Source organism: Cololabis saira, chromosome 12, assembly GCF_033807715.1.
Source record: "Cololabis saira isolate AMF1-May2022 chromosome 12, fColSai1.1, whole genome shotgun sequence".
NCBI classification, from domain to species: domain Eukaryota; kingdom Metazoa; phylum Chordata; class Actinopteri; order Beloniformes; family Belonidae; genus Cololabis; species Cololabis saira.
Genome location: NC_084598.1, coordinates 29,513,846 through 29,533,961, shown reverse-complemented (window position 1 = coordinate 29,533,961; position 20,116 = coordinate 29,513,846). Strand labels below are relative to the sequence as shown.

At 40.3% G+C, this 20,116-nt stretch overlaps 1 protein-coding gene across 4 annotated transcripts; it reads right to left on the bottom strand.

The window, feature by feature from the left end:
- Nucleotides 1-8,614: 8,614 nt before the first annotated feature.
- Nucleotides 8,615-18,750, bottom strand: prdm2a (PR domain containing 2, with ZNF domain a). 4 transcript variants are annotated; one of them, XM_061736456.1, is made up of 3 exons: nucleotides 18,284-18,750; nucleotides 16,203-16,264; nucleotides 8,615-15,002 (listed from the first exon to the last, which is right to left on the bottom strand). In XM_061736456.1, the coding sequence occupies exon 3, from the start codon at nucleotides 14,934-14,936 to the stop codon at nucleotides 11,103-11,105; it is 3,834 nt and encodes a 1,277-aa protein (XP_061592440.1). In that variant the 5' UTR covers nucleotides 14,937-15,002; nucleotides 16,203-16,264; nucleotides 18,284-18,750; the 3' UTR covers nucleotides 8,615-11,102. The 4 variants fall into 4 exon arrangements, with proteins under 4 accessions (XP_061592440.1, XP_061592442.1, XP_061592441.1 ...); XM_061736458.1 differs by having other exon boundaries at nucleotides 8,615-14,972; XM_061736457.1 differs by having other exon boundaries at nucleotides 18,669-18,741.
- Between the last annotated feature and the right edge of the window lie 1,366 nt (nucleotides 18,751-20,116).

Below are 20,116 nucleotides of genomic sequence, written 5' to 3'. Positions count from 1 at the left end.
AAAAAAAGAGAGATGATGTAAAAATGGGAAAGTTTATGTTTAGAAGGGTCTATGCACCCCAGACGTTGAACCTGTAACTGTGATATTTCATCCGTGTTATATTTCAAAGACCGTCTCGCTCTCTGCCTTACTTCCAAATATCACTATCTTTTATTTATTTGTTCATTCATTGTCCGCAATAATTTATACTGGCATGATATCATTCTTTGGGGATTCATGAAGTATTATTCAATTACATTCAGTCATCATCCACTGTTAATACACTTTTGCTTTATTTAAATTTAAGCATGCGGTGTGTAAGATTTATTGCAATATTGCTAATTGCTACCCACTGGATAGCATTCAGCCCCCACTTCCCCGTCCACATAGTTAATTAACGTAGTTTTCAAAAGAATCCCAAATTCACCTACGTGTTTGCCTTCATTGCTTGGTAGAGAACTACGAGGAGAACCCATGACATTTACAGATATGACTCATTCTAAGACGATGAAAACACAACATTTCATTATTTAATGAAACATATTACTATCATATTGCATTTATAAGTGTATCTCAAGGGACCTCCTGGTAAAATAGAGGTTCAATAAACAAATATATTCATTTTATCTGTAAAAAAAAAAAAAGATCTTTGCAGGCTTAACTTCTATTGTTCAAACAGCATCCATTAGATATTTAACATGACTTTAGTGACAAGTTCATCTAATCAATTTAAATTCATCTAACATTTATGACCATGGAAAGAGTGGAGCAGAGAATATTTTAAGATTTGCAGCAAAATTTCAAGGTCTACATTTCAAGGTCTTGGTACCACTTATCTAAAACTTGGTGACAGAGAACAAACAGAAAAAGACATCTCAATTTTAACCCAGAATTATCTGCAATGAAACAATGATTAATTTCACTTCTCATGAAAAATGTTGTATCAATGACAAAACCGAGAGAAGCAAACAAACACAATACGTGCTTTTATCAAACAAACCAGCAGTGCAGTTCTAAAGAGCGATGAGCAAACATCGCTGTCACATTAACGAGGCACGCAGCAGCCAGATGTGCTGTGACACGTCTCTCATCCGTCTCCGCCGTGAGACTGTGATGCTGTCAGCTCCTGTCACATTTTCGCAATTTCACGCTGGCTTAATCGCTTCTTCTAGATAACACACTGCGTCATTCAAACCCTACCAGTTGGCTTTTAACTCATCAAATACAGGTCACACCTCAAACCTGTATGAGGAGGAACATTACAATTAGTCCCTTATTGCGCTGCTGGTTTCAGTTCAGTGCAACAACACTTGAACGCAATTTTAATAATGATGATGAAATTAATAAGAGGGAGATCAAAGGTTTCTCTTTAGACCTCCGGCATGGATGTTTTTTGTTTTATTGTAGATCATCTCTGATCTTGTGTCCTCACTTCTCATCGTAGCTTCCTGGGAGAGTTCAGCATGGCCCTGGGCTAAGATCCGATGCCGTGCTGAACATACAGACGCAGCATCACAGTTTGAAGAAGTTCTTGCTCAGCGTGTGAGCTCTGGGAACTGTTGTACCTCCCGGTTGGTTTTTGTCACTAAAAGTAGGCTGACAAAAAGCTCCATCTGCCCAACACATAAGTTGTGATCTTTATTCCCAGAGACTTTGGATTATTTTACTTAAAGAACACCAGGTGGGATAAATAACACAAATCTGCGATGATTCCTGTGAAATGCAGCTTCTAACAGTTTCTGCTGATCCTCGGTCCAATGTCGGAGAAGTGCTCTCAACCTTATCTGTTCAGCTGGGGTGCAATCCATTTGCATCAGCTTTGAGTATTTCTAAAAAAATAAATAAAAAAAAACTCAAACCACTTCTTAATTTGTTAAAAACACACACACAAGGAGAGGGAGCGAGAGAGAGAGAGAGCGAGAGAGAGAGAGAGAGAGAGAGAGAGAGAGAGAGAGAGAGAGAGAGAGAGAGAGAGAGAGAGAGAGAGAGAGAGAGAGAGAGAGAGAGAGAGAGAGCGAGCTTCTGAGGAGAGAAAGTACGCACTTCACCGGAGGGGAGAACAAATCCATAAGCCTTGACACAGAACACACGGTACATTTTACCAGCTTGCCTCACCTACTGCTGCTGAACCGAGTGCATTTGCTTTGTATTATAGTGCTGGCTACAGCTGCGGCACAGCATGAAGCAATTAAAGCGATTTGTCAGTATCAAACTCAACACTTTCAGGGCTTTTCATAATGCAGAATAATTACAATATACATATATATATATACATATATATATATATATATATATATATATATATATATATATATATATATATATATCACCCTAGGCCGGAGGTCAATGATCGACTTTGTTTCATCTGACCTTCGGCCGCATGTCTTGGACACTCGGGTGAAGAGAGGGGCTGAGCTGTCAACTGATCACCACCTGGTGGTGAGTTGGATGCGCTGGCGGAGGAGGAGGTTGGACAGACCGGGCAGACCCAAAAGGATTGTGAGGGTCTGTTGGGAAAGTCTGGCTGAGCCCTCTGTCAGGGAATCTTCAACTCTCACCTCCGAGAGAGCTTCTCTCAGATCCCAGGGGAGGCGGGGGACATCGAGTCCGAGTGGACCATGTTCTCTGCCTCCATTGTCAACGGTGCGGCTCGAAGTTGTGGTCGCAAGGTCTCCGGTGCCTGTCGTGGCTGCAATCCTAGAACCCGGTGGTGGACAACGGAAGTACAGGATGCCGTCAGACTGAAGAAGGAGTCCTACCGTGCTATGTTAGCCTGTGGGACTCCTGATGCAGTAGATGTGTACCGGCAGGCCAAGCGAGCCGCGGCTCGGGCGGTCCTGGAGCCAAAAACTCGGGTCTGGGAGGAGTTCGGGGCCATGGAGGAAGACTTTCGGTCGGCCTCAAGGAAATTCTGGAGGACCGTTCGGCGCCTCAGAAGGGGGAAGCAGTACTCTGCCGGCACCGTTTACGGTGTGGGTGGGGAGCTCTTGACCTCGACTGGGGACATTGTCGGACGGTGGAAGGAATACTACGAGGATCTCCTCAACCCGACTGACATGCCTTCCACTGAGGAAGCAGAGGGTGGGGACTCTGGGGCGTGCTCATCCATCACCCAAGCCGAGGTCACCGAGGTGGTTCGTAAGCTCCTCGGTGGCACCGGGGGTGGATGAGATTCGCCCTGAGTACCTCAAGTCTCTGGATGTCATAGGGCTGTCTTGGTTGACACGCCTCTGCGACATTGCCTGGAGGAAGGGGACAGTACCGCTGGAGTGGCAAACTGGGGTGGTGGTCCCTCTGTTTAGAAAGGGGGACCGGAGAGTGTGTTCCAACTATAGGGGGATCACACTTCTCAGCCTCCCCGGGAAAGTCTACGCCAAGGTACTGGAGAGGAGAATACGGCCAATAGTTGAACCTCGGATTCAGGAGGAACAATGCGCTTTTCGTCCCGGTCGTGGAACACTGGACCAGCTCTACACCCTCCGCAGGGTGCTCGAGGGTTCATGGGAATTTGCCCAACCAGTCTACATGTGTTTTGTGAATCTGGAGAAGGCATTTGACCGTGTCCCTCGTGCCATGCTGTGGGGGGTGCTGAGTGAGTATGGAGTCCGGGGCCCTCTATTAAGGGCTGTCCGGTCTCTGTATCGGAGCAGGAGTTTGGTTCGCATTGCCGGCAGTAGATCAGACTTGTTCCCGGTGCATGTTGGACTCCGGCAGGGCTGCTCTTTGTCACCGGTCCTGTTCATAATTTTTATGGACAGGATTTCTAGGCGCAGCCAGGGTCCGGAGGGGATCTGGTTTGAAAACCGCAGGATTTCGTCTCTGCTTTTTTCGGATGACGTTGTCCTGTTGGCTTCATCGGACCGGGACCTTCAGCATGTGCTGGGGCGGTTTGAGGCAGAGTGCGGGGGATGAGCAGGGATGAGAATCAGCACCTCCAAAACCGAGGCTATGGTTCTCCACCGGGAAAGGGTGGCGTGCCTTCTCCGGGTGGGTGGAGAAGTCCTGCCTCAGGTTCAAGTTCAAGTATCTCGGGGTCTTGTTCACGAGTGAGGGAACGATGGAGCGGGAGATTGACAGACGGATCAGTGCAGCATCCGCAGTTATGCAGTCGGTTTACCGGACTGTCGTGGTGAAGAAGGAGCTGAGTCGAAAGGCGAAGCTCTCGATTTACCGGTCAATCTACGCACCTACCCTCACCTATGGTCATGAACTTTGGGTTGTGACGGAAAGGACGAGATCACGGATACAAGCGGCCGAGATGAGTTTCCTCCGCAGGGTGGCTGGACGCTCCCTTAGAGATAGGGTGAGGAGTTCAGCCACCCGGGAGGAGCTCGGAGTCGAGCCGCGGCTCCTTCACATTGAGAGGAGTCAGTTGGGGTGGCTTGGGCATCTGTACCGGATGCCTCCTGGACGCCTCCCTAGGGAGGTGTTCCAGGCATGTCCCACCGGGAGGAGACCCCGGGGAAGACCCAAGTGTCTGGGGTAATATATATATATATATATATATATATATATATATATATATATATATATACATACATATATATTCATGACCACAATTAGGAAGAGATTATTTGTTGTCCAATGATGTGATTGAGAGATTGTACCGACACAGGACAGCTCTCTGTGGATATGGATTAAATTGTTAGTCTGTATCCGTGCTCTATTCACTTCAACTGAAAATTGACCGTTTAGCCCAGTATAATCAACATAGTAAATGTTCAGTCACACACTGATATTTGTGGTCAATAGTGTTTATCCTTGCTCACCCCAAAGAAAGCAGCAATGTCACGGTTCTGATGTGAGAGACAAATACAGATCAGCCTATAACAACTTCTAGAGCTGTTTAATCACAAACCTTAAAACTGTTCAATGTGATTTCAGATTGTTCTGTTCCCAAACTATCTCCATCACAAACAAAACAGTCTTATTTCTGAGGTCTTACACCTTTTTCTATCCTTGAACTTCACGCAAAAATTGAAAAAAGCATTTAAATACAGTATGTTGTTCCCTAAACCAAAAGCTGGCCTGAAAATGATCTTAACCTTATAGAATTGTTCAAGAGTACAATATTTTGAGTAGATCTAGCTGTGCTGTAGATGACCATCGAGGCCCAGGCTCTCTTGAGCAGCGATGACTGTGATTGTATCATTTCATTATGTTTTACGACAGGGGTGGGCAAATGTTTTGGCTCAGGGGCCACATTGACTTTTAAAATTTGACAGGCGGGACAGGCCAGCACCAGATGCACACATATCAGACATAAACATTGAAAAGGCATTCCAGTGTTGATACTTACATTCGCTCTGGTGGGAGCAGTGTCGTTGATCACCCTTCTTTGCCAGTGCATCGGAAATTTTGAGTTTTAATGTGGCAATTCTCAGAACAGATCTGGGGTGTTCATGGCTCAGCTGAGACCTGTTGGGGGCTTTGTTGGTGTTCATCACACTAAAAGTCTGTTTACACATAAACGTAGAGCCAAACAACACCAGCATCCTCTGTGCCATCTTCTGGATGTTTGGAAATGTGGCTGCACTTAATGAGCGTTAAAACTCATCCGGTTTGAGAGAGTTGGACCTCGTCCAGTCGTCCTGTCTTTGTTTGAGGTCGTCCAGCAATTTCCTGTATTTCTTTCACATGTCGAGGGGCCTCTATAAGCGTAGCCAGTGTGGGGGAAATGAGCGGATGAGCTTGTTTGACGTCTGCTTTGAGAATAAAGCTAGCTGGGTTTCGAAGGCTCTGACGTTTGTGTACATTTCATGCACAAACTGGTCTTTCTCTTGTAGCTTCACGTTCTGCTCATTCACGCGTGTCAGTGTGTCTACAGCGGAAGCTAAATCACAAAGCCAATCTGTGTCACTCAGCTCAGGAAAACTGTCAGCTTTCGCTAGTAGCTACAAATGAATTTACACTGTGTTTCCTGGCAGATGATGCAGAGTAAGAAAATCACTACCTGCTGAGGATTGTCCCTTTTCACCTTCTCCTGGATTCTTTGAGCAACCCGTCATTTTTTCCAGTCAAATTTGGCGATCCATTGGGGGTATCGTTGGCGAGCATACTCCAAAGTAGCTTGTGCTTCTTGATGACCCCCAACAGGCTGCCATACAAGTCCTCTCCTTTCCTTTAAGGATTATATCGCAAAAAAAACTCCTTTTCTGAAAATTGTCATTACTGTAATCCTTCTGATAAAAATGACAAGCCTAGTGGTGTCTTTTATGTCATTACTTTCGTCTAGTGCCAAGAAATATAATATACATGACTCCGCTTTTTTGTTTAGCTTGCTTGCCAAGTCTTCATCGTCAATTAGCTCTTTCAAATTTGTTCTTGCTCTCAGGATAGAAACCTGCGGTCTCTTCCACACACTCAGATAAACTCCCCTTCGGAGGAAGGCTGGCCGGTCTTTGCTAAACTGAATGCCAGCTAATAACTTCCTTCGTGGTTGATTGTTGGATGGCAGGTTGTCAGGTAAAGATGTTTTGCTGAGCCTTGCTGAAAACTAGCTGCCAACCTCTGAGTTGTTAGCGTAATGAGCATGCTTGGTGGAAAAGGGACGGCTTATGTTGTATTCCTTTAGCTGTATGCCAGCGGTTTCTTGGCAAATACACAGCCTTTGACCGGACTTCAGTGAAAAAGTGTTTAGCTGTCCATTCCTTAATAACACTCTGCACTCACTGTCTGCTTTTTTTTTCTTTGGCCCACTCAAGGTTGCAGATGAGTTCAGAGCTGTAGAGTAATAAGTGAGTTGCCCAAGTCAATGCATCACTGCGTCTAATGCGCCACCGGGTGGAAAGCCAGAACTAACAGGACAAGGTCAAACAAATACAGTCAAAATTTTATATGATTTGGTTTGGGCAATTCTGCACCACTCTTGGTGGGCCAAATTAAAAAGAGCAACAGGCCCGATGTGGCCCGCGGGCCGTAGTTTGCCCACCCCTGTATTATGATCATTTACTTTTTTTCATTCTGATGTTTCTTAGCCCACATTTGACTTCTTAAGAGTCTTCTGAGCTAAAAACTAAACACAAAGAAACACAAGAATAGTCAGCTTCCCAAACTCAGCAGAGCAGTGTCTCTGCTAGTGAAACATATTTGTTCACTACAAGTTTGAAAACATGAACTTCGACCAACAAGGTCAAGACTGCCATCTCAAACCGATTACAAGCCCTGTCAATCTCACCTTCAGCCGTCAGGAATAGCAGCTGAAAGCGATGACAAGGACAACTGAACTCAGGGCGAACAAACTCCAAAATATCAAATCTTAGTTTTACTCTTCCAGAAATCTGTGACAGTACGTGTCAGTCAGATAAAAGTTTGATCAAAGGCCAGATTGCAAAATTCCTTTCTATGGTATATCTCTAGCCTCACAACATCATGGCTTTTCATGTCTGCTGCTTGTATTGCCTGTATGAAACAGCAAATCTGGGTTTTTTACCTCAGTTCAAGGTTTAAAATGTGTCGTGTTAGACTTCAGTTCCTCAGTGCACCACATCCGGCTTCAAGTCTGTTTAATGTCCAGCTCAAACAAATGACATGCAAGGAGTTTTAAGAGTTAGCTTTAGTGATGTCAAACAAAACTAAGACTTGTCTCTGCAGAAAACTTTTGCAGAGCTAGACTGACCAGCACTAAGGCTAGTTCACAAGATTGTGAGATTACATTAGGTTTATTATTAAGACAAGCTAACTCTACCACCACAGCTCAATATCTGTTTAACTGGTCACGAAGTAAATAAAACGTGTTAGTTTTTCCTGCTGCATTGACTTGGAACATCTTATAGTGTAGCCTTCATTTAAAGTTTAAACAGTGGTTACTATATAAGCCGATTTACAAATATGATTACCAAATATTCTGTTTTTAAATTAAACTGTTTTTAAGTGAGTTTGCTCTGTGGTTGTCCGTCTCCTGTTTTAATTTGTTTTCTGTCCTTTTACTATCATTGAAAATGAGGACTCCATGATTTCTTGAGATTAAATAAAGGCTGAGTAAAGGAAAATTTAGCTTATTTATACAATAAGCATACTTCCCAAAATTAAAAATTTGTCTCAAATAACACAAACACTGACAAGCATTTGTGATACAGCAATTAATGGGAACATTTTATACATTTACATAAACCATATTTAAAAAAAATGCTACTTTTCATCAATTTAATTTAATTTAATTAATTTTACCTAATTTTTCTTTTAAGATTACTAGTTTTTTATATATATATATTGATAAACTTTCAATGCCTTTATAATCCAATCTCTCCTTTGTCATCTAAAGTGAGTGTATTTCTTTTAGAAAATGTTGCCATGTCCTGTCGCCCGCTTTTTTTTTCTCCCCTTCACTTTTTATGTAAATAAACATCTCAACTTTGCCCCAGAGTGCAGCTCCAAAACTCTGGTTAATGTTAAATGAGAGACAAACCACACCTCTGATAACGTTGACTGAATTTTAGTTGGCATGTCCATGCTGAAAAGGTCAGGGAATGCAAAGAAAAATGTGCAATTGGATTTTTAAAATGCAGTTAAAAAAAGGGGGGTGGGGGGTCAGGTCAAGTGCTATCACTTATTAAATTAGTTAGTATTCTGACTTCAAAGCAAGGTAATCAGTTATTCATCTTTTTTTTTAATTCATGCAAAAAGAATATCACACAGTTATCAGATTTTATATGTTCTGTTATTTAATACTTTCACAATTGTATGTTTACTTGAAGATCACAATGGTTTATACTTTAATGGACAATCTTTCTGTGGCCAAAAAAGGGTTTTTCACAGGTTGATGGCTTTGGATGTTCTCATTTTTAAAAACAGAAAAGAGAGAAAACAGGAGGTGTGAGTGAGGGAAGTGTGCCATCATCTGGCCATCATGATAACATGTAGGGACACACTAAAATAAGATTCTTAGCATCAACCTTTTTAATCCTACTAATTTATATTCCTCTTGATTTTTTTTCTCCCCCCTGAAGAAAGTTTCACACCGACTTCAACATTAAACTTAACATTCTCCATTTATTCTAAACACTTGCTTGAAGAAAAAGAAGATTTTTTTTTTTTTTTTTAGTGCAAATCATACAGAGGAATCGTTCAATGATTCATAACTGATTTTAAATTAATAAATATACATAAGTCCATTTACACTTTGAAATGCTACAAGCACTTTTCACAGTTAAATAACAGTCTCCCAGACTATCCTGGTCATCCAACACACTAGTCTGAATAAAAGAGAAATTACCAGCAGGGGCTAAAGACGGCAAAAATATAGGCGTACCATTACGTATGCTTTTTCACATACAGATCATTTTCAAATTTTAGTTGAACAAAATCTAAAGTTAAATCACAAAGCAAAAACTACCCTGTATAGCGCTTCATCTTTTTTTTTTTTTTTTAGCTTATAAAAGGTTTAAATAAACATACCATGTGATTTCTGACACAGTGCAACATTTTCATGTCACAACAAAATTATCCTCTGACTTAAACATGTTGGAATTCATCAAACACACTTCACGGTTTAGAGCAAGGGCAACTTCCCCAAAGGCCAGAAGCAGAAGGGAAGTCCTCGAAGAAATTAAAGATGAAGCAGACTGTACTAATAATCAAGGCATGGGGACAGCAGCACAAAAGTTCAACAAGCATTTGCAGAAGAGGTGCAAAAAAACAACAAAAAACCTGAAAGCAAACTGGGCCAATGTGAATATATTAAGATTTAAGATGAAAAGTTTTGAACCCAATTAAGCTGAACAGAATATTAACAAAGAGAACATTGTGCAAATGTAGCAAAGGCTTTTAAATCAAATTACTTGTGCTAGCCCAAACTTCGAAGATCATTTGTCCACAAATTCCGTCAGCATTTAACAAAAAAAAGGAAAGAAATTATGTAATTTAATTTCACATTGTACAGACTTTAAAAGTAAATTCAGAAAACATGAAATAAATTTCAAGGACGGGTTGATTGATCCTGTGTAAGTTCGAATATAATAATTCCTTCATCTGGAATCCACTGAATATTGTGAATTTTGAAATTAATGGCACATAGAAAGCATTGCTCTTCAAACCCTTCCGCAGCACAGAGGAGTAGCTGGAACAAAAATAACTCTGACTCAAAAAAGATGAAACATGAAAGATATTACACTTTACATTCACAACAGTCATGAAAAACTGCTTCCCCGTATAACAATGACATGCTGGAGATTTGACTGGAGCTTGTGGCTAGTATTAGACTGCACTGCCCTACTTGTCTTTGATTCTGTAATTTGAGTTCAAAAACAATCCCCCACATTTATTTATTTTTTTTACATTTGGTATGCCTTCCATGTACTGGTCACCTTCTATCATAATAAAGGGGTCGTGACTTGATTCAAGTTTAAGGCGTAACCTCGTCAACACAATCCGTTTTAGATCAGTGTACAGTGGCTGTAGAAAAAGCTCAGAGACAGCATGCAATAAGTTTAAATTAAAAGGCCACAAGACTACAGACAAGAAATAGTGCAAATGCATGCTGAAAATGAATGCCCCTCTCTATCCTCTTAATAATAATCATCAAGAAATACCAGCAGCTCAGTTCCAGTTACTTCCTTTCCAATTTTAGGCATGACGCAGTCAGATTAACTTCAAGTGCAAGTCCAGACCATTGACAGCAGGCTTATGCAAAACAGGGGAGAAAAAAAATAAAGAAAACTTCTCAAAAACAAAAATCATTTAAACAACTAAATGAACACACTCACACTGTGGTATCCTTTTTAACGTGTTCAGAATTTTCTTGTACAGTATAATGCAGCCTAAAAGTCAGCTGGCTTTACAGTGTGCCAACCATGTATTTCCCCTTTAGAATAACTTAAAAAGCTCCATGCAGCAGAATCCTGAAAATAACAAAAAAAAAACACAAGACAGAAAAAGACAGATACATATAAATTAAGTTCATCTTGTTTTTGTTGTCATCATTGGGATTTAAGATGGCTTTTTTCTGATGTCCATGAAATTTGAGTACTTAACCTTTATTACTTTCAAATTAAACTGTAAGAATAAATTATGCCAGATTTTCCATCTGTTCTGCAAGGACTGCACTTTTTTCCTTGTGTTTTTCTATAAATCATAGTTTTTAAGTACTCAAACTACCCAATGATCCCAGATGGCTCTCTGAGCAATCAAGCCGAGGTGCTCTGCTCGGATTGGCCGTTAGCAGCTTCCTGTCGGCTCTGAGTGGAACGCGACTCATTTTTCTGTGCAGTAGTCTGTTGAGGTCTGACTACGGTGATTTTAATGGGCATTCCTTTGATATTTTGCTGCACTTTGCTATACTGCCGCATGGAGGGGTTGAAAGTGCGAATGGGAAGTTCTGCCAGAGTGGGCGCCTCTTGCTTCAGCTGTGTGCTCCCTTTTATAATAATCTTACTTCTTTTACTCGAGAGCACAGTTTGCACTGGTAGGATAGCGGGCCTTTTTGTCAAGCCAGATGTCTGGAGCCTTGTTTTATGCTGAGGCGATGGTTCTTGTTTCTCTCTTACATGAGAAACCCCTCTGTGCAAGTGTCCATTGTTTTCCTTTGTGACAGAGATTCCTCCTTCTTTTCTTTTCTTTATCTCTTTAGGTTTCTTGGGGCACACGGCCATGTGTTTGGTTCGACTGCGGCGCATTGTGAACTCTCTCTTGCAATGGGGGCAGACAAAGATTTCCTGCTGATCATTTACCTGTACTTGTGACACTTTGTTTGACGAAGGGACCGACTTGTTTCTCTGTGGCATGACCCTTTGGACCAACTTTTTCTTCCTTTTTTTCAGCATTCTGAACTTTACCGGTGGATCTTGACTTGGTTTGGGCCTGTTCCCCTGAGTGACTCGAACCGAAGCATTTAGTCCATTGGCAGAATTAGTTGTAGACAACACTCCATTTTGAGATTTTGCAAAGTGGCGTAAAGGGATAGGATTTTTTCGAGGTGTGTATCGCTTCTTATCACTAGCATTTGCACAAGCCAAAATGTGTTTGTGAAGTTCTGGCATGTTATCAAAGCTTTTTCCACACTTGGTGCACCGAATAGCCGTACTAAAGGTTTGTGGGATGTTGTGGGTGGTGAAGTTTGTGGCTGAAGCAACTGAACCTGCAGGTGATCGGTTATGGTAAGGAAAAGGTGGCGGTTTGAAGCTGGGATAGTGTTGATTAATCCCTAGACGAACATCAGGCCCTTTGATTTTGCCACCATCGGTGGCCATGATCTTAAGGGTTGTAAACAGCTCTTCAGCAGCTACATCAACTTCACATTCTTCCTTTTTCACCAATTTCTTGGTGTCAGCTGGAGATTCATTGGCCGAAGAGCCAGTGTTTACTTTAGTCGAATTGTTGTAGTTTTGAGGTCTTAGCTTTCCCGTTTCATCCTCTGTATATGTACACTGCTGGCCAGGGTGCAGTTCTTCTTGATGCTGCTTCAGATTGCAAAGGTAAACAAACTCTTTTGTACATGCACTACAGACATAAGTCTTTCCCACCCCGTGCAGGCTTGATCGATGGTCATGCAAGTCAGAGGGCTCGCCAAAGAGCAGCACGCAGAACTCACATTTGTAAGGCCATTCATCAGCATGGTCACCCACATGATGGCTTAGCTCTTTCATTGAATGGAAAAGTTTGTCACACACATTACAGATGAAATTTTTTGTGAAAGTCTGCGGTTCTGAGTCGGCTTCTGCAATATTTGAGGATTCTTCTTCAGCTTTTTCAGGAGAGGGTGAAGAGATTTTTGGTGCAATTTCAGAGTTGGAAAGAGAAGAGTCACTGGCTTCCTCATCTTTTATGGTTGGTGACTCTATATCAACAACCGGATCAGGGTCAGAACTGGAGTCACTCAGAGCAGGACAGTCGGACACCATTTCCGTATTATTGATCAGAGTTGCAGATTCTGTGATGGACGACACAAGAACAGTGGGTTCCACACTTTGGGGATCTGTCACTGACACAATCTGCTGCTGCTTGATATGATTAACAACCATCTGAGTGGGTGCTGGAGGTTCAGCTGTATTTTCTTGTAAGGGGACAGCAGCAGGGACAACGCTTCCTGGGGCTTCGAGAGCTATCGTGCACTCTATTAACACTGTGTTGCTGGCAATGTTGTAGGAATTAAACAAAGAATCATTAAAATTCACGGTAGGCGTGAATGGCACTTCTGGCCTTGCAGTAGATTCAACCATAGGTGGACTTATCGCAATCTGATCTGTGAGAAAGACATGACCAGGTAGATTTAGAGTGGGGTCAAGGGGCTGGGAGAGAGTGACAATGTTTGCAGAATTTGTAGCGGCAAATGCAGTAGTTAAATCACACTGCGAGGTTAATGAACTTTCTGTGCAAATGACCATGGGTTCAGGAGGTATATTTGGGGCTACTACCTGAATTGGTTGAGTAGAAGAATTTGCAATAGATGAAGGTGCCAAAACGGTGATTAATGAAGGAGCAGTAGAAAGCACAGTTTGCGCTGGTGAAGCAAATGCTATCGTGCATGGTGGACCTGGCTCCAAGGTCATAGGATTAAAGGAGGCAGGAGATGGAGTCAGCGAACTCTGGGGTAGAGTTAGTCCATAAACAAGTCCCTCTGTAACAGGCTCCAATGGAGTCACGATCTCTGAACCTGTGACTATGGTAAAGTCTGTAACAACAGGAGTGTTTGGACCTCCCAAGTTCATTTTTTGCTCGCCCATTTTCATTAGGGCGTTTTCGACCATGCTCGCATTTGATTGATTTGCCAGCGAAACAAAATTAAATGCCAGTTCAGATTCACCTGGGTTCTTTCTTTGCAAACTCAAATCCAGCACTGCATCAACTGATGCTACATCTTCATTTCTCTTGACTGTATTAGAAAGATCTAGCGGTCGCTGATTACATGAGTTCCCACCGGTCACAGGAGGCCAGCTGTTTGACAAAACAGGTTTCACTACTGGCTCCACCACAGATAGAGTCGCGTCATCATTCTCATTGGCTGTTTGTTGCACATGTGAGCTATGCTGCGTCTCAATCTGCCCTGTGCTTGCAGGACCAACCTCCCCTGTATCAGACACTTGAGTTTCTTCATTAGATGTTGGGTTTTGCTGTTGAGAGCTTGTTGGAGACCCAGTTCTTCTTTTAAATCTTCCGGTTGTAGAGGGCAGGGCAGAGAGAGAAATGGGTGAGGATGGCTTCTGACCATCTGAAATCAGGGCAAGCGTAGGTTTGAGACCATCTTGCTTCTCCAGGAGCTGCTTCAACTTTGGAGACAGAAACACCGTTCTTTCCTTCTGTACAACTATTGACTCTGAATTCTGTGGAAACAGATTCTCCATTATCGTTGATACGAGTGAAGATGAGGACGAAGAAACAACCACTTCAGACTCCAGTTCAGTTTTAATTTGAGGTAAGAGGGGTGGTGTTGCGGTTCTCCTCTTGGCATATTGTTGACCAGGTATTTCTTTATCCGTCTTTAAGACCTCACAGATTTGGGGAGGGTCCACAATGAGGGCATCCAGTCCAACTAGAGCTGAAGACCCAGCGTGCACCTCAGCTAGTTCACAGTTACTGACAGTACTTGTTGACACTATTTTTCCATCAATGTAAAAACTTAGATTCTCTGAAATATTGCTAGAGACATCAAGCATGTATTGTTCTGCATGTTCTCTCTCCTCCCCCTGTGCTGTATTCTCACCAAACTGTATTTGATGTTGAGATGAGTCACTAACTAATTTGTGAGGGCTTTCTTCTTGAAGTAGCTTTGTTTCTGTTTCATGTGCGTCATTCTTTGTGAAAGCATGGATGTGCATGTGTCTTTCCAAGTCTTCTCTGTTGCCAAAACGTCTCTCACAGTGCTGACAGAGAAAGCATTCGTCCTCTGTATTTTGTTTGGGGTTTATAGAAGTTTCTATAAGCTCAGAAGCCATGCTTGGTTTGTCTTGATAAATGCCATCCTCCTCTTGTATGTCCCCATCGTCTCCAAGTTCAGAGATGGACCAGTAAGAAGAATCCTCCATCTTCTGTGGGGCTTATTTCAGTTCTCTGAAGTGTGTCTGTCAAGCAGGATTTGGTAGTTAGCACTCCTATTGAAACAATGAAGGAAACTGACATTTAGCAAATTGACAACTAAAGGCTGAATTATGGTTCTGCGTTAAATCAACGCAGAGCCTACGCCGTAGCGTACGCGGGTACGAGGGAGGCTCTCCGTAGCCTACGCCATAGCCTGACGTGCACCTCCCAAAAATTGAACTACGCGTCGCGGCGATGCAGACCCAACGCAGACCGAGAGGGTTGTGATTGGTTCGCTTGATAGCAACGCATTTCCGGTTTCGGTTCGTGAAGAAGCAGTGAACTTTCAGTGCTCTTTTCTTCGTGTCTGTGTGATTTTTTTTTTTTGTGGTTGTTTTGGTTTTTTGCCCAATAGTTGTCCTTATCTCTTTGATTCACTGTGACCGGAAAAGGCGGAAGCTAAACAAAGTATCAACTAGCGCTCTGGCGTGGGTTTTGCACCGTGGCAAAATGGAGTGACTGAGAAGTCCAAAGGGTTCACAACGGCATTACAACGGCATCACAACGGCGTCCCGGCAACGGCGTATGCTATGCATTGGTTTAACGCAGAACCTTAAATCAGGCTTACGAATTAATAGAGAGGGGAATTTACATCAAGTTCAGTTCTGACTGAACTTACTTAAGTATCTTGTTTTTGTGCATGTACACTCGTATAACTCATTTAAAAACCGGGATACAAGTACATGCACTGGTTTTAAGACACCAATATATGCCATCTGGATTACAGGGTCATTGGTGTCCACATACATCTTTCCAAGATTACTGGCCAATGAGTCAGCAAAGTGACTTAAAAGCAAGACAAACAATAGAAAGAACTACATCGTTCCATGGTTGGTGGAAAGAGTTTTAAATTGAGGCAATTATCTTTACTTTATTTAGCAATTTAGATGAGAAAACGTATTAACAAGTCTACTTATTTAAGTATGTGGTACAGACATTTATAAGCATATGAATTACTGTACTTGAAATTGATTTTTCTGTTAGAAACACCACAGATGCATATAGAAGAAAGTATTTACATATGATAAGGATATGATATGGATAACCACATTTCTGCATTCCATGAAATGACATACTGTATCACAAATACAATGTTATATGAAGTGAATCACACTAGAGCACATGTAAACACAATTACCAGTTTTCAAAACTTCAACTAAAACCCATTCATGGTTTCACATCTATAAACTGATGGTTTATGTGGAAAATCTTACCATTTTAATGGTCAGTGCAGGGCAGAGTTTTGTTGGTGAGATGAACACACATGCTTTTCTTTCTGTTGAAAAAGGAAAGAATGAAAAGCCATCATCGAAGGTGTTACCTCATTGTAAGACAACAGTAAAGAACCACACAATGTTATTGACGGGAGTGTAGGAGCTCAGGAAATTTGTACTTAAACTCTTTGTTCAATCAAGATCCTGATTGAGCTGGGGTTTTTTAAATGGTGTTCAAGGATGTCAAGATTTTAATATGAACTACAACGGTGGATAACAGGTTTGCAAAAATATTATACTTTTCTTTTAATGACTAGTCACCTATATACTCAAGACGTACTCCTAATTTGTTTCCAGGATCACCTAATTTACCTGGTTATGGTTGGTTTACACCAGCTGCTCAATTGATTCGAGGCGTTCTCACGTGACAGGGAGCCACTAACCCACACACCATTCCATGTTTCAACTGAATCTTTTTTTTTTTCTCAATAATTGTGAGCAACCTGAAAAGAAATAAGGTTATGACTGATTCAGTGTTCGTTTTTCTGCATGAATCCTGCCATACTAAGACAAAAATGGAAGGTCTGTCATGTGGCACATTTGTGTTATAACCTTAATATATAACCCAGCTAAATGCGCATTTGTCCGTGTCTTACCAAAGTTATGTTATTTCAGTTATACTTTTTAATACGTAAACTCCATATGCAAACTTTTTTTTCCTAAATTATTCTGCAAAATTACATATCAGCACAGGTCAAGAAAATGTAAATAAAGCCTTGTTAACTTATTCACATTCATACATATTCATACATGTTACCTCTCCGTGATTTTAAAGTAATCCTTTGGTGCATTCTTGATGTACAATATATATAAATAACGCACATCCTAGGTCACCTTTGTACAGACTCAATACTCCGGCACTTTAAAAACAACATGTTGTACATTTTTTCTTTTAATATAAGATAATAAGATAAGATAATCGTTTATTTCTCCCTCAATGGGGAAACTCACTTGTTAGCAGCAGTACACTTAACACACACATGCAGGGGAGGGGGTAAAAAAGTAAAACGTAAAAAATATATATAATTACAAAATATAGACAGCATATACATTGCAATGGAAGTAAAGGTAGTGCGAAAGAAAAAACAGTGCAAAAAAAGCAGGTAGAAATGAGTGTGAGGTAGACAGACATTATTATTTTTATTATTATTATATTATTTGTTCTTTTGTATTGCACCAATCACCAAGACACACATTTTTTGTGTTTTAAACTACTTGGCAATAAACTTCTTTCTTATTCTGATTCTGATTTTTTTTTTTTATTGTAACTGGCAGCTCCTTTAAATCAGGGTTAAAAACATTACTGTTTACTCAAGTGTACTCCTAAATTAAATACTTACCTGCTGTATTCTACTGCCCTTATTTTTAACAGCTTGTGCTTTTTATTATTTTACTTCTTTTCTTATCATCTTATTCTTAATTTTTTCAATCTTATTTGTTATTTACCGTATAATTATGTCTTGCCGCTTTTAATGTCAATGTAAAGCACTTTAAATTACCTTGTGTTGAATTGTGCTATATAAATAAACGTGCCTTGCCTTTACACACACATGCAGGGGAGGGGGTAAAAAAGTAAAAAGTAGAAAAAAAATATATATATATAATTACAAAATATAGACAGCATATACATTGCAATGTAAGTAAAGGTAGTGTGAAAGAAAAAACAGTGCAAAAAAAGCAGGTAGAAATGAGTGTGAGGTAGACAGACATTATTATTTCTATTATTATATTATTTGTTCTTTTGTATTGCACCAATCACCACAACAAATTCCTTGTGTGTGTGTGTTAAACTACTTGGCAATAATCTTCTTTCTTATTCTGATTCTGATCATTTTTTTTAATAAAGTACTCAAAAATTAGCAGAACTGGCAGAATCCAAGGGCCTACAGCACTACATTAATTGAACCAATTTCTCTTGTTTATTTTATGTTGCCATCCATGTGCGCTGCAAGTGCCTTGATTTACGATCAGATTCCTCACAGAATGAGTAAATGACAGGCATTGTTGTGTTATATTATTACCATATATTGAGATTTAGCTGGAGTCGCGTCCCCGCGCCTCGGGGACGCGCCCGCCCCGCTCCATTGCTAACTGCTCACACAACACGTCGTCACACTGTTGTGGCTCCACAGTCCGCACACACTCTCGAACCCAAGCGCTAAACTGACATCTGCATGCAAAGGCAAGGGCTAACGAATTAAATGCAAACAAATCCGTGAAGGTGTGGTGACAAAGCCTTGAGTAAAAGTTAGCTGTTATCGAGCTACTCGAGTGTTGCAAAGCTGCAAAGCTGCAAAGCTGCAGAGCTAACTCGGAAGCTGTAGCTGCAGATTTAAACAGATCAAATCTAAATTCACATGCGTCATCTGTTAAACGAAAACTTTAAGTTGCGGTCTCGATACATACTTGTCTTTACTGCCAAACTGCCTTTGATACATTTAAAACTGACCTCTTGTTCAGGTTGTAGACTAGATTTTTTTTTGTTTCGTTATTAGTATACATTATTCGGTCGTTTTGATTGGTCGGATAATGACGATGTCAGAATCTAACCAATCAGGAGAGGTGTTGTTAAAACCATTTACCAGAGAGAGAGACGGGGGGAGAGAGAGAGAAGAAACAAACACTCTTTGGTCTTTTTTATTTCATTTTTAAGTATGTTATTTAAATCAAAAATAATTTCTGTTACATGACAATTCTCCCTACAAAGAACACCAAAGAACATTACCAAATACAGAAAAAAGAAATTTCGATAAATAAATGTTGTATTACCCATGAAATCTAAGAGCTTTTATTGATTTTTTCCCCTAACCTGTTACATATAAATTGTTAAAAAAAAAAAAAAAAAAATAATAATAATAATAATAATAATAATAATAATAATAATAATAATAGTATATAGTAATATACTGTCTCAGAAAGGACTGTCTCAGAAAATTAGAATATTGTGATAAAGTTCTTTATTTTCTTTATTTTTAATGTAATGTAACCTGAATTATTGCAAGCCTTTTATTATTTTAATATTGCTGATTATGGCTTACAGTTTAAAATTAAGATTCCCAGAATATTCAAATTTTTTGAGATAGGATATTTGAGCTGTAAGCCATGATCAGCAATATTAAAATAATAAAAGGCTTGCAATATTTCAGTTGATTTATAATGAATCCAGAATGTATGACATTTTTGTTTTTGTAATTGCATTACAGAAAATCACAATATTCTAATTTTCTGAGACAGTCCTGTATATAAAACAGACGTCAGTTGGTGATGTAATGTGACAGTAACTTGCTGAAAAAAACGGACAAGGTTCACAGTTTTGTTGTAAGTTGTGAATCAGTAGTACAATTTCAGAAATAAGTCCACGTCATGTAATGCTAAAACGTTCACGATATCTTCACTGTTGAAATAAATATTCATGCCATGTGTTCAATATCAAACACGTGCGCACACTTTATTTTCAAATTTCTAAATATCAGTGATTGTAGTCCATATATCAGACCACTAGAGGGAGCAATAATAAAATGCTTACTGTAAATATGTTGGTTGAAACTTTGATTGACTCAGCGGATTTCACTGGATCAATATCAGCATCTTTATGAAAATTAATAGAAATACTCCGGCAGTGACCTTTTGAAAGTTTTTCAACTCTGTAGTAAATGTGTCTGCATGTGTGAGAGTGTAATATCTATTATTGTAACAAAATTTTACAATACTTTTTGAATGAAAAAACTTGGAAACATGGACGAGAAAACATATTCTTGTCATTTCAGTATTCAAGATTTAGGTACTTGAGATTATATCTACAGTATATGGGCTTGCATATCTTATTTAGTCATAATATAAAATACAGTTAGGTA

What these genes read in the sequence shown, in the direction of transcription:
- prdm2a (XM_061736456.1), bottom strand. Translation starts at nt 14,936, where the DNA reads ATGGAGGATTCTTCTTACTGGTCCATCTCTGAACTTGGAGACGATGGG.